We start from the raw sequence: 15,181 nt of genomic DNA on the forward strand, positions 1-15,181 counted from the left end.
AATTGTTAATAGTTATGCTTATTTTAGTTACTTTCTTCATGTCGAGTTATACTAGCTCTGCATTAGCACAGTGATATAATCTTGAGAAGAATGATACAATCTTAAGAATCCCACCCACCAGCATGGTATCAGAGGGATACAATCAGTTTAGTGACATGGACCAACCAGTTCTCAGCCCTTCCTTTCAAGGATATTGTGGGTACGGCCAACATGCTTCTAGCCATCAGACAACAGCAGGGTCTGGAAATACCATCCTACCATCAAAGCTAGAAGATTGGAGCCAAAGTAATAAGCAACAGTTTTCGGACCTTGGAAATCTGGCCGCACAGGACTGTGATTGCTGAGAGGAGGGAAGCAAATGAGGTGTTCTCTAGAAAAACCTGAATGTTCTGCCTACTGATCATTTCTAGATCACAGCAAAGGGAGGGGAACACACCAGGGGGAGTGGGGTCAAATCATGGATGCCAGGGAAGCCCCTGGTTGTAAGAAGAACCTGAACCAGGTGCCTTTGGATCTGCAAGCCTTGGGTTCTGCTCACACAGACCACCATCGCTGGCACTTCCTGGAGGACTACTTCCTGGGTGAGGAGGTAAACCTTATCAAGAAGATGGGTGAGCCCCTGACTCTCCACCACAGGCTGGCTGGCCCCCAGGCCGGCTGGGAGAGGAGCTCTTCATAAAGGCTCACCTCGAAGCACAACTAGGAAACTCTGGAGCCCAGTAGATGTTGAGGGGTCCCTTTGGCATCCCCCTGGTGCCCAGGTTCGGCCTGAGCCTCTCCCTGCAGCCACAAGACAACTCTTCAGCCACTGTGGAACATTCTCCCAAGCCCTGGACCAGATGGCAACAGTACAAGCTTTTTGCAGAAAAAAAAGAGAAAGAGAGAAAGAGAAAAAGAAAGGGAAAAGAAAGGAAAGGAAAAAAGAAAAGATAAAAGGAAAGAAAGAAAAGAAAAGCTCAGTGGTTTTTATGCTTTATGAAGCCAGAGACTGGTATTCGGGGATGATGAGGACGATGAAATCTGGGAGTCAGAATACCAGAGAAAGAAGGGCAATACAGAGGAAGGGCTTCTGAAATATGGAGACGTATACCCTTGAGCTTTTGGCTCAAGGGTATAACACTGTGCCCGCACAGAGGATGAAATATCACCAGAGTGGACAGAGTAAAACTTTTAGAGAGAGAACAATTGCCAGGAAAGTATAAGCAAAACAATTTCTAGAGTGTCCCTAGTATATGTAGGGATGCATTTGAATTCCCACCAGCTGGCACTGAGAGAGGTTTCTGAACGCCCGGGAGCATTCAGTAGAGACTTCCGAAAGTGCACACCTCCTAGAAGAGCAGAGCTTCCTGGGAGGAGAGATTAGTCTAGAGTGGCCCTTGAGGAGATGAAAAACCAAAACCAAAACAAAGAAGTCTCAAAGCAATCAGGCTTAGTTTCAAGCAAACAAACTGAACGCCAAAAGAATTCCCAATCCTATTTAAAGGAAGACAATAAAACGGTAGCCCTCAGCAATGCAAAATTCAAAGTCTGGTATCCAATAAAAAATTAAGCAGACAACCAAGCAGGAAAATATAACCCATAACCAGGAGAGAATCGATCTATAGAACGAACTCATAAATGAGAAAGGTAATTCTATAAACAGAATGTATGTTAAATAGGTTCTGAAAGATGCTGATTATGCTCAAGGATTTAAAGGAAAACATAAAATAAGGAGGGGGAAAAACGGAAGATATAGGGAGGAGGAGCAAGATGGCAGAGGAGTAGGAGCCCAAATATCGTTGGGTCCAGGAGTTCAGTTAGATACCAAACCATCCTGAACACCTACAAACTCAACAGGAAATAGAAGAGAAGAGCAGCAATTCTAGGAACAGAAAAGCAGCCACTTTCTGGAAGGTAAGACGTGCGGAGATGTGAATCCAAGCAGATATACGGGAAGATAGACCATGGGATGTGGGAGGGATTGGTCCCCGACAAGCGGCAGAGCACAAAATCAGAACTTTTAGAAGTCTGCTCCACTGAGTGACGTTGCTCCAGAGGCTAAGTGGGGGTGGAGCCCTCGTGGGGACAGTGTGGTCTCAGGACCTACAGGGTCACAGAAAGACCGGGGATGTTGGACTGTGGCAGATCTCTCAGGTTTTGTATCGGGGAAGCCGACTACAGAGATGGAGCCAAGGAGGGGGCTTTCAGCTCGGGGTTACCATAAACCATGATCCACAGCACAGTCGGGCCACTGCTCTTTGAGCTGGGACCCCACAAGTGACAGATCCGGGGAGACTCCCCTTCCTCCTCTGGAGGCAGGAATCTGCTGGGTTTGGAGACTCCAGATGCTGCTGTGTGCCGGAGACAGAAATGCTCAGTCACAGGCTGGGTGAGCGTCGAGTGCGGCTGGAGACCAGGGAGAGGGGAGGGATCGACTGCCCTTCTCCGAGGGCGCACTGAGTGGGGCCCCAAGCTCTAGGCTCTTTCGGCTGGAGATTGGGAGGCCGCCATTTTCATTCCCATCCTCCAGAGCTCTACGGAAAGCATTTAGGGAACAAAAGCTCCCAAGAGCAAAACCGCGCAGATTACTTAGCCCAGCCCCTGGCAAGGGCAGTGCAATTCTGCCTGGGGCAAAGACAATTGAGAATCACTGCAACAGACCCCTCCCCAAGATCAGCAAGAACATCCAGCCAAGACCAAGTTCACAGATCAACAAGAACTGTGGAACTCCAGAGTAGGGGAGAGCAACACATAGAATTCATGGCTTTTTTCCGATGATCCTTTAGTCTTTCAAAGTTAAATTTTATTTTTTTATTCTATTTTAAAAATTTTTCCTCTTTCCTATTTTAACCTTCTTAAACTATTTTATCTTATCAATACTTTTTAAAAAAATCTTTTACAATTTTCATTGTTATAGTCACGTTCTGTCCCTTTATTGTATTTAACCTTATTTTTTGTATACATATAGGTTTTTCTTTCTTTGAAATTTTGGGATACAGTTTCTTCTAATAGATCAAAATATACCCCAAATCTAGCACATGACTTTGTTCTAATCTCCAGCCCTATCACATTCTTTCCTATTTTTTTTATAACCAACTTATCAATTCCTTCTTTAGAAACTTTTAAAATTTAAAATTAAAATTTTCACCTAAAGTTTAACATTTAAAATTTTCATCTTTACAGTCATATTCCATCCCTTCATTGTGTTCACCCTTATTTTTGTATATATATATATATATGTTTTTCTTTCTTTAAAATTTTGAGAGGCAGTTTCTTCTACCAGACCAGCATTCACCCCAAATCAAGTGTGTGGCTCTTTCTATTCACCAGTTATATGTATGTGTGTATATACACACACACACACATACACACACATATATAAAATATATATGTATGTGTATATATATGTATATAATTATACAATATATTATTATATACATATATTATATAATATTGATAATAATATTATATAATATAAAATATAATAATATAATACATACATATAAAATATATATGTATGTATATATATACATATATGTATGTATGTATGTATAGTATATATATATAAATGTGTATATATATTTCTTTTTTTCCCTACCTTTCTTCTCCCCTGGTTTCAGGTCTCTTCCAATTTGTTTAGTGTATACTTTTCTAGGGTCATTGCTACCCTTTTAGTATTCTGTTCTCTCATTCATCTGTTCTTATCTGGATAAAATGACAAGGTGGAAAAACTCACCACAAAAAAAGAACAAGAAGCAGTACCAATGGCTAGGGACATAATTAATACGGACATTAGTAAGATGTCAGAACTAGAGTTCAGCATGATGATTATCAAGGTGCTAGCTGGGCTTGAAGAAAAATTGAAGATACTAGAGAATTCCTTTCTGGAGAAATAAAATCCCTCTCTGGAGAAATAAAAGAACTAAAATCTAATCAAGTTGAAATTTAAAAAGCTATTAATGACGTGCAAAAAAAATGGAGGAATTAGTGATATAGAAGACCAAATGATGGGGAATAAAGAAGCTGAAAAAAAGAAAGACAAACAACTACTGGACCACAAGGGGGGAATTTGAGAGAGAAGTGATACCATAAGATGAAACAATACTAGAATAATCAGGATCCCAGAAGAAGAAGAAAAAAGAGGGGCAGAAGGTATATTGGAACAAATTATAGCAGAGAATTTCCCTAATTTGGGGAAGGGAACAAGCATCAAAATCCAGGGGGCACAGAGAACCCCCTCAAAATCAATAAAAATAGGTCCACACCCCGTCATCTAATAGTAAAACTTACAAGTCTCAGTGACAGAAAATCCTGAAAGCAGCTGGGGACAAGAAGTCTGTAACATACAATGGTAGAAATATGAGATTGGCAGCAGACTTATCCACAGAGACCTGGCAGGCCAGAAAGGACTGGCATGATCTATTCACAGCACTAAATGAGAAAAATATGTAGCAAAGAATACCATATCCAGCTAGGCTTTCATTGAAAATAGAAGGAGAGATTAAAAAGCTTCCAGTAAACAAAAGATAAAAAGAGATTTAAAAAAAAGAAAGATAAAAAAGATAAAAAGCTTCCAGATAAACAAAAACTAAAAGAATTTGCAAACACCAAATGAGCCCTACAGGAAATATTGAAAGGGGTCCTCTAAGCAAAGAGAGAGCCTAAAAGTAACAAACCAGAAAGGAGCAGAGACAATATACAGTAATAGTCACCTTATAGGCAATACCATGGCACTAAATTCATATCTTCCAGTATTTATCTTGAATGTAAATGGGCTAAATGTCCCAATCAAAAGACATAGGGTTTCAGAATGGATTTAAAAAAAAAAAGACTCATCAATATGCTGTCTGCAAGAAACTCATTTTAGACCCAAAGACACCTCCAGATTCAAAGTGAGGGGATGGAAAACAATTTACCATGCTAATGGACATCCAAAGATAGCTGGGGTGGCAATCCTTATATCAGTTAAATTAGATTTTAAGTCAAACAAAAAAAAAAAAAAAGGAAGATATAAAATAGACCTAAATGGGATCTCTAGAGATGAAGAATATAGGCTCCAAAATAGAAAATGCATCAGATAGGATTCCAGCAGACTAGATACTGTGTAAGGAAAAATTTGTGAATATGAACACACACAATGGACATTATCTAAAAGGAAGCACACCAAAGGAAAACAGTGGGAAAACATCCAGCTTCAATGACTTGGGGGTCAACAGCAAGTGGTCTAATGCATTAGAGATCCACGGGATGTGAAGGCACAAAAGATGTTTGGAGGGAAAAAAAAGATATTTGGAGAAATATTTTAGTTACATTATTAAATTAATAATAATTATTAAATTATCAAATGTGATGAAAACTTTAAGTCCACAGATTCAAGAAGTTCATTGAATTCCAAGCAGAATACACAACCAAACCACCCCAAGGCTCAATCAAATCAAATTGTGAAAAATACCTTGGTGAAAAGAGAATCTTAGAGTAAAGAAAAAAAATGTGCAGTAAATACAAAGAAGGGATAGAAGAACTCACATACTTACCAGAAACTACATGCCAGGAGGTAATGAACAACATTAAAAAACATTGCAAGAGCGGTGCCTGGGTGGCTCAGTTGGTTAAGCATCTGAGTCTTGGATTTGGCTCAAGTTATGATCTCAGGGTCCTGGGATTGAGCCCTGCATCAGGCTCCTCGCTCAGCACAGAGTCTGCTCAAGATGATCTCTCTCTCCTGCTGCCTCTCCCCCCACTTACACGTGAGTGCACACGCTCTCTCTTGTTCTTTAAAATAAATGAATATAATCTTAAAAAAAAACCCTGTGAGAATAACAAAATAGGAAGCCTATCTGTCCAAGATCCTCTTACTAGAAAAAAAAATTTTTTTTTAAGATTTTATTTATTTGCCAGAGAGAGAGAGAGAGCAAGCGAGTACACACAAGCAGGCAGAGAGGCAGGCAGAAGCAGCGAGAGAAGCAGGCTCCCCGCCGAGCAAGGAGCCCGACGTGGGACTCGATCCCAGGACCCTGGGATCACGACCTGAGCCGAAGGCAGCGGCTCAACCCACCGAGCCACCCAGGCGTCCCGAAAAAAAAAAATTTTAGAAATGAAGGCAAAATACCTTCACCGATCAGCCCAGGTGGAGATTCTGGGAGCCTCTCAAACTTTTCCTAAGGATGTATGCATTGCCACTTCTCTTGCTTGCTCCTGGGGGACAGGTCCCAGGGCCATGCACCTTCTCTGTTCATTGCTGACCATCAGGGAAATGCAAATCAGAACCATGAAAAGCTATCTTCTCGCAACTGCTGGGATGGCTATAACAACAACACTACTACCAATAAAACAAAAGACAAAGAAATAAGTGTTGGTGGGATGTAGAGAAATTGCACCATTACACAATGTCAGTGGGATTATAAAATGGTGCAGCCACTATAGAAAATGGTATGGAAGTTCCTCAAAATATTAAAAACAGAACTCCTCCATGATCCAGGATTCACACTTCTGGGTATATATTCAAAAGAATTGAAATTAGGATCTTAAGGGGTGCCTGGGTTGTTCAGTGGGTTAAACCTCTGCCTTCTGCTCAGGTCATGATCTCAGGATCCTGGGATCAAGCCCCACATCAGGCTTTCTGAGCCTGCTTCCTCCTCTCTCCCTGCCTGCCTACTTGTGATCTCTCTCAATCTGTGTCAAATAAATAAATAAAACTTAAAAAAAAAAGAAATTAGGATCTTAAAAAGATACACGTACTTCCAAGGTCATCCCAACATTATTTGCGGTGGCCAAGATATGGAAACCACCTAAATGTCTATAGATGGATGAATGGAACAAGAAGATCTACTTTAAACATACATATAAGGGAATATAATCCAACCTTAAGTGATGGCAAAACAAAGATTTTTTTCAGACAAACACTGTCAATTGATCGCTAGCAGATCTGCAAAACAAGAAATGTTTAAGGAAGTTCATCAAAACAAGAGAAAGAAGGAAATAAAGGTAGTAAGGAACAGGGTCTCTCAAGTTTTTAACCAAAAAGACAAAATAATAATAATAATAATAATAATAATAGTAATGGTTTGTTATTACTATCAACAGTAGTTCGCTATTCCTGGTAAGAAATTAACCACAAGGGGTACCTGGGTGGCTCAGTGGGCTAAACCTCTGCCTTCAGCTCAGGTCATGATCCCAGAGTCCTGGGATCGAGCCCCGCATCGGGCTCCCTGTTCAGCAGTGAGCCTGCTTCCCCCCTCTCTCTCTGCCTGCCTTTCTGCCTACTTGTGATCTCTGTCAAATAAATAAATAAAAACCTTTAAAAATAAAAAAGAAAAAGAAATTAACCACAAATGTGGAGGTTTAAAAGAATATCCATTTATTTTCTCACTCTTGCTGTGGGTCCACAGTCTGGACATGGTGCAGCAACCTCCTCTGCTCAGGGACTCCCTGGGCTGCACACGAGGTGTGGCCAGTCTGCTTTTTCCACTAGAGGCTGCACTGGGGAATAATGGGCTTCCAGCTCACCCAAGAGCTGGCTCTAATTCATCCCGCTGCTGTCCGACTGAGGATCCGTCAGTTTGCTGGTTGTGGGCTGGAGGCCACCTGCAGATGCCAGATGTCACACGTGGCTCCTTGCCACGTGAGCTTCCGTATCTGTTCACTTCATCAAGCCGACAAGAGGAAGCTCTTCTCCAGTCTACTTAGATGGAGTCTCAGGCAATATAACGCAATCAGGAAGTGATGTCCCATCACCTTTGCCATAAACACGATCTAACCAAGGGCGTGGCACTGTTACCTTTGCCAGTTCTGTTGGTCAGAAGCAAGTCTCAGGGCCCTCCCATACTCAGGGGGAGAGGATTACCCCAAATGTGGACACTAGTAGGTGAAAATCACTGGAGGGGTCACCTTAGGGGTTTGTGTGCCACGTTATTAGTTTGAGAATCCACTTACTTAGAGAAAGGAAAATGCATTTACTTTTGCAAACATTCTTCCATCAGTCTAAAAAGGTCTTGATAAATTTCCTTGGGCGCGTCCTGTCCGAGGTAAAAATCCACATGATTGTAGTGTGGGATCAACTTGTAGTAAATAAGCCTGGTAATCTTAGGGAGTAAATTCTCAACATCTTTGAGATCAGCCACACGGTCTTGTCCTCCACTCCACACAGCCGTTGGTACTTCCATCTTTGTGACGTCATATAAGGGAGGTATAAGCTAGTTACAAGTAAAGAGATGGAGGGGAAAAAAAAACAGTTTTTACAGAAAACCACCTAATGAAGTAGAATTAACTATTAATTGTTAAGCAAGTTCTTTAAATGCTCCAAGTGTGCAGTTAGAATACACTTAGTGGGGGCGCCTGGGTGGCTCAGTGGGTTAAAGCCTCTGCCTTCGGCTCAGGTCATGATCTCAGGGTCCTGGGATCGAGCCCCACATCGGGCTCTCTGCTCAGCCGGGAACCTGCTTCCCTCTCTCTCTCTGCCTGCCTCTCTGCCTACTTGTGATCTCTCTCTGTCAAATAAATAAAATCTTAAAAAAAAAAAAAAGAATACACTTAGTGATCTATAAACATTAAAATGTTCTAAGTACTTAAAAACACTTTTGTGCAATAATTTCAATTGTGAGCAAATGAACAACAATGACAAAAAAAAAAAACAAAACACAAAACCCCACAACCATTTTATTCCTGATTTGCACTTAGAGGAAAATAGGAAAGAATTCTAGGGGAAGAGGACCCTCCCTTATTTCTATCTTTCTAGTAACACTTGCATGGGGACTATGACCTTTTCTAACAAAATAGACGTGTTTATGTATTGGATACATGTAAATGCTTCTTCTCATACACAGAAATCTGGACAAGGGGTTACTGACACTTGAGCAGGCTCTTGTGGGGGCATTGAGACCAACAGATGAAAATATTTGAAATACTAGATTAAGCAGGAGACAGCCTGTTCCAGAGAACAGTGGCTGTGGTATTAATCTCTTGCCCCTTCTTTCTGGACATACAGCGTTTCTCACGCGGAACCGACAAATTTCATCCTCCAGTTTATCAGGATCCAAGATGACTAGGCCTGGCCAATCCGTCCTTCATCCTTCTGGCCTCCGTGACTGGATAAGAGACAGGTACATGGCTAAAAACCAAGCCAGAGCTCTCTCTGGAACTTTCTGCTAGAGCAATTGAGAAACATACTGGCTTTTTCTTTGGGTTTGCGGTTGGAAGAATGCTATGAGCTAAGTACATCCAGGCACCCTTTCACTACTATTTTTTAAAATAGCTTAAGCAGGGAAAGGGCATACACAGGCAGAAGTGGGAGAGAGACAGGGAGGGATAGAGGGAGCTGGAGAGCCCGGAGGACAGTGTTTAAGTTTCTACCTATTGTGAATTTCCCACCACACTTCTTAGCTCAGTAAAGCATACTGCTTTTATATTTTTTAAACCTAAAATAGAGCTGTCTTCTGCTTAAGCCTCCAACTCTTGGTTTTGGCTCAGGTGGTCAACTTGGGGTCTTGAGATCAAGGCCCTGCCTGAGGCTCCATGCTGGGAGCAGAGCCTGCTTGAGATTCTCTCCCTCCGTCTCTGCCCCTCCCACTCATGCTCTCTCTCTTTTCTCTAAAAATAAATAAATACATCCTTAAAAAAGAAAATGCACCATCATTAATTTTGGCAGCAACATTAGGAAGAAAAGGTCATACGGACAAAGGTACAGATCCTTAGGAACTTGTAACCTTGCCCGGGAGAGGTTTCCTAGATGAGAAATGCACACGGGGGGGCCGTCCCTAACTCGGCGAATGTGCACCTGGAGTTCCCTGAGCAGGGCGGTATTCAGGCAGAGAGCACGGCTTTAGTCATTACAGAAGTCACTGGCAGTCCATGTGTTGGTGTCTGGGTCTTCGCATCGCTAAATATCTTACTGTTTCCATGTATGCTATACTGCTGGGAGACTGTGGCCTTGGGCTTAGAAGCAAGGGGTCAGTGAGAAGGTGTAACTGCAACAGGGAGTGAGAAAGGCCGGGAAGCAAGTGAGTGCAGGTCGGCTGTGAGCAGAAGGGCTCAGGGGAACAGAAGGGCTCAGGGGAGCCGGTGCAGTGCCCAAAGGCAAAGAACAGCAGAGGCAAGGAGAGACGCGCTTCCCCGGACTCTGTGGGTTTCTCGGCGGGATTATACACGGCACGACCCGGATGCAAGGATGGCGAGAGCACAACCCAGAGGGAGCAGCACGTGCTCGCAAGTTTATGGCAACAGACTGGGTCTCCGCAATGATTTAGGACCCCATGAAGGACGAAAGGGGGCCCAGAAGATGGCAAAGCAAACATGAACCTGAGAATCAGGTTGCAAATAAGACGTGCTGGCTTTGGGCCAAGAAATTCTTTTTTACTCTCGTGGTAATAAAGGATTGGTGATTCCATTGATAATCACGCCTGCCTAATTTAGGGCTATTACTTATCCTTGTGACAAAAGCTATTGCTTTGTACACTTGATGTTGTCTACCCTCAGTTTGGGATTTTCCATTATTCATTCCCTCCAAGGTCCCAAGTAAAAGATTGTAAAGGAACTTGAGCTACTCCCTCTCTCCACCCAGTCTTCTGAGGATCTGTGAGCACAATGGTAAAGCTAAGCCTTGTGACTCAGCTCTCAACCAAATTGATATCTGAGGCCACAGATAAGTTCATCAACTAAGACACTTTCCTTTGAGCAACTATCTACTCTTGAGAGGACAAGGAATCAATTGATTACAAGAGTAGATGTCACTTGGGACATAGTGGGTGAGTCTCTGGATGGCCAGCAGTTTAGGAGAAAATTATAGAAGTTCGGGAGGAAAATTGGATTTTTCACACCAGCCAAAATTTTGCAATTTCAATACTGCAGTTGGGGTAGTACTGAAAATTTGCTTTTTAAAACAATTCCATTTTTTTCCGTATTCCTGATTTGAGGAACTCATGTGTCTTTGATGACTACTTCTTTAATTTGAGCTCAGTCTATTAGCATGAGGCCAAAATCATATACAGATTTCCTTATCGATGCTGGAAAAAATAGCAACAAATAGAACGTAACCTATTGTTCCAATGCTGGAAAAAATAACAACAAATAGAACGTAACCTATTGCCATTTAATATAGAACTTTGGCCCCAAAAGTTTTCAGAGATTGTGTTAGGAAGTATCTTGACTCACTGTATCTCTGACAGATAACAGCACTTCTTCCTTAGAGTGATAGTTCTGTCTGGTATATCTTTAGTGATCCATATACTGTTGTTGTTGTTACTGTTTTTATGAGTCATACATGGCATCCCAAAGAACTGTCCCAAAGCACTTAGAGTTTCTATTTTTTGAGAAGGAAGAAGTGCAGTGGAAGAAGAATGGATACAAAATCCAGGAACCCTGGGTCATAGTCATTACTAGCTAAATAATTTTGGCAATTTGGCAATTTACATAACCTCTCTGAGGTTACGTATGAGGACAATCATATTTGCCTTGCACGGTCCTCGTGAGGATCACAGTAATGATGTGGAACCTGGCAGGAAACCAAGAAGTAGCATCTGACTGATAGACAACATCTGGGGTAGTGTTGGTGTTTAACGAGTGAATACTACTTTATTAGTTTGCAAGCAGGTGCCCCTGATAATTATTGTCATCTCTGTACCTGGTGGAAGTGCCTCATGTTCTGATCAGCATTTCCCCAATCAAAAGCTTGGAACAGACCAGAATTAGCAGCCTGTAATAAAATAAAAATAAAAATGCATTACCATGACATGAGAAGACAGCACACATTGAAAGACAATAAACAGAAAATATACAAAGAGGATGACATCACATCCCACTGTTTGGGAACAAGAGCTAAAACCCAGTAGAGAGGAATAAACCCGATCATATAAATGGTAAATATTGATATACCAATTCACAGAACTGACCATCTTTCAATCCCTTCCCCCATACTTCTCGCACGAAAATCCTCAGACAGCAATGTCCTTGAATGTTCTAATGCCTATGAAATGATTACAAGGATGCTGGGTCGGATGATTCTTGAATATCGTAGCTTCAGGAATTTTATTTTATTTTATTTTATTTTAAAGATTTTATTTATTTATTTGAGGGAGAATGAGTGAGAGAGAGCATGAGAGAGGAGAAGGTCAGAGGGAGAAGCAGACTCCCCAAGGAGCTGGGAGCCCGATGCAGGACTCGATCCCAGAAGTCCAGGATCATGACCTGAGCCGAAGGCAGTCGCTCAACCAACTGAGCCACCCAGGCACCCGCTTCAGGAATTTTAATACTTTTTTTTAAAAGGCAGCAGTTGGACATCTCCTACATTGAAAAGTGACTGTTTTCATGTACAAACAGGTTTGTACGTTATCCTAGGCAGGTGGTCTAGGATATTAGGACCATATTCCTATTCTTAAACATTTTTTGTTGCCATTGCAAGGAATGTTCACTCGGAGTCTCCTCAGCGCTTTCTGTTTGAGGTACAGTGCTGCTGTCCCCTATCTGCAGGGCCAGGCAGCCTGTGTCTCCCACGTTCATCTGTTCCTGTGGCCACAGCCTCCAGGTCTGAGACACCACACGCACCCATATTTGTATTTTAATGTTTAGACTTTGGCTATTAGAATAGAAACATTCATAAGCCTCTACACCTAAGGGTTCCTTCTTCGTGATTTGCCAGGAAGCAGGTAATGTTCATATTTGTCTCAAGGGCTTCATGAAATGATTCTCAGGCTACTCCAAGGGTTTTTTCTTAACTTGACTCTGATTTTTTTCCCACCCTCGTTGATTTAATCCTGATTTTTAGTTTAAAATTAGTCCCATCGTGATGTCTAAGGAGAGACGCAGTAGTCTGTTGCTGTGGGAATTTTGCAGGGTTTTGGCAATGGGAGGCACTATCGTGGGCTACTTAGGTCATCTTCCCCAATGCTCATCTGTGAAATGGGAATCACAACATCCTCTTCACGGGGCTATGGAGATTTGTTTTTTTTTTTTTTTTTTCTTTTTGGTTGTGAAGATTAAATAGGGTAACACAACAAGATAAAATAAATAAATAGGGTAATGCATATGAAGTGGGTGACACCTAATTACCACCGTCAGCATCAGCCTCATCACCCCTGCCTTGGCTGTCTGAGTAACTTATGGCCACGTGATTTATCTCATCCCCTCCCCACATTGTCCTGACTTATTTCTGTCCGAAGAGGATTTTCTGTCACAGGAGAAGAGACCTTCTGAAGAGCAGTCAGCTGGGAGATGCGTAAGGGACTGACTAGGACATCTGTAGAATGGGGGTCCCAACACCTCCATGGAAAGACTGTTATTAAGAATTCAGTGAGACTGAATGAAATCACACATATGAGTAGCAAGAACACATAGTAAGTGTTCAGTAAATGTGAAATTGAGGTCATGTCACCTGGAAGGCCATGCCCATCACAGGCTCCAACCGTCTCCTCACCAGGAGGAGGCCCTGTGGCCTTTTTCCTGCAGGAACTTGAAGGCTTAGCTCCTGGGGGGTACAACTCTTCAGAGGAGTTCAGAAATCCTCAACTAGTATTTCAGGCTATCTAGAGCAGTGCTTCTCAACCTTAAACCATGGAGCAAATTTATTTGGGTGGAAGTTAAAGATTCCTAGGGATCTTAGATATATTAAAACTCTGGGAAGACGTTTTTCTCCTCCTTCCTTTCCCCCCTCATACACACACACGTTCATACATACTTGGCTCAGAAAGCTCTACCAATTGAATTTGACTTGTCTCTACACTTGCTGAATATTGAGTAATAGGATAAGTAGAACACTTAAAAAATTTTGAAACTGAGGGTAAAACCAGAAACCATTAATCTAGTTTAGTCCCTCTCTAACATTTAATTTGCTCAGAATGAAGCATGATTTCCATACTCTGAAATGGCCCACATGCCAATAGGAGGTTGAGCAGATCTTTCTGGAACAGCCCATATCATGCTGTATAAAGTTCTGTTAGAACTGACAATTTTCAGGGCGCCTGGGTGGCTCAGTGGGTTAAGCCGCTGCCTTCGGCTCAGGTCATGATCTCAGGGTCCTGGGATCGAGTCCCACATCGGGCTCTCTGCTCGGCAGGGAGACTGCTTCCCTCTCCCTCTCTCTCTCTCTCTCTGCCTGCCTCTCTGCCTACTTGTGATCTCTCTCTGTCAAATAAATAAATAAAATCTTAAAAAAAAAAAAAAAAAGAACTGACAATTTTCCAAAAGAGGAAATACAAGCTTTCCCAGGAAAGGCAGTTTGGAGGGATCCAACAATCAGAGTTCAGTCAGAATCTGTGGGAACCAGGCCTGTAACACCAGACACTATTGAGGACATGAACAGAAGAGAGAACAGGAAGTCGCTGCACAACCCCACAGTGGGCTCTGTGAGACCAACTCCTCAGGGGTTTCCGAGACCTCCGTGGACCTCATCTCAGGAATAGAAAGCTCTTACCTGGGCCCAGTGCAGCATATTCTGAACAGACGTGCCCGCGGAGCTCTGTGCCAAGTAAACATCCAAGCGACTCTGCAAAGGAGAGAATTTTTCCTCATCTGGAGGCTACTCATGTGACCACACCACAGATAAACCTGAATATTCTCTCTGTCAGGAATAAACATGTACCATACCCTCTTGAAGAACTTTCTCCTCCCTTGGCTCTAGTCTGCCCTGTGCAGCCTTCCGAAAGTCCAGAGGCCATCCTGCAGGGTCGAAGGCACTAACACATGTTCTCTCCAGCCTCACCTCAGACAGGTCCGACAGTCCAGGGGGCCAAGGGGTAAAAGCCACAGTGACCTTCCTCACCCTGGGTTGAGTCCCAAAGACATTCCCAGAGAGTTGTTTATCATGAGGCATTGACAAAAGATCTGAATGTTTGCTTTCTGATTTTAACAACATGGTCAATATTCTATAGGGCTCTCTGAAAGTTTGTGGGACATAACCCAACCAGTGTTGTAGCTTCCATTAACATTTAGATTTTTTTCTGGATTAAAAAAAATTTTTTTTCCGTATTTTCCATTGCATATTTTTTTGCATATACGAAAGAGTTATATATTTCCACCAAAGTAAGCCTACTAGAAGCATCATGGAGCTTTTAAAAAAACACAATCCCTCATTAGCTACCCAAACCTATTGAGTCAATATTAAAAGTTCTAGGGGTGAGTTCTGGACTTGTGAAGTTTTTCAAAGTTCCACAAACTCTTACTTATGCGTATCCACCCCTGCTTATCCACTAAAACATTCTTGTAGAGACTGTAATTT

The 15,181-nt window shown here is 42.2% G+C and overlaps 1 protein-coding gene across 4 annotated transcripts in view; it reads right to left on the reverse strand.

Annotated features, from left to right (window-relative positions):
* Positions 1–7,360: 7,360 nt before the first annotated feature.
* Positions 7,361–15,181, reverse strand: part of LIPK (lipase family member K) — a 35,814-nt gene continuing 27,993 nt past the window's right edge. For all 4 annotated transcript variants that reach the window (XM_047703235.1, XM_047703236.1, XM_047703237.1 and 1 more), the window contains 3 exons: positions 14,378–14,449; positions 11,594–11,665; positions 7,361–8,171 (listed from right to left, as the gene is read on the reverse strand). In XM_047703235.1, coding sequence (XP_047559191.1) covers positions 7,932–8,171; positions 11,594–11,665; positions 14,378–14,449 — 384 coding nt within the window. In that variant the 3' untranslated portion in view covers positions 7,361–7,931. The remainder of the gene's footprint in view (positions 8,172–11,593; positions 11,666–14,377; positions 14,450–15,181) is intronic.

The sequence above is a fragment of the Lutra lutra genome, chromosome 14 (genome assembly GCF_902655055.1).
Source record: "Lutra lutra chromosome 14, mLutLut1.2, whole genome shotgun sequence".
Taxonomy (NCBI): Eukaryota; Metazoa; Chordata; class Mammalia; order Carnivora; family Mustelidae; genus Lutra; species Lutra lutra.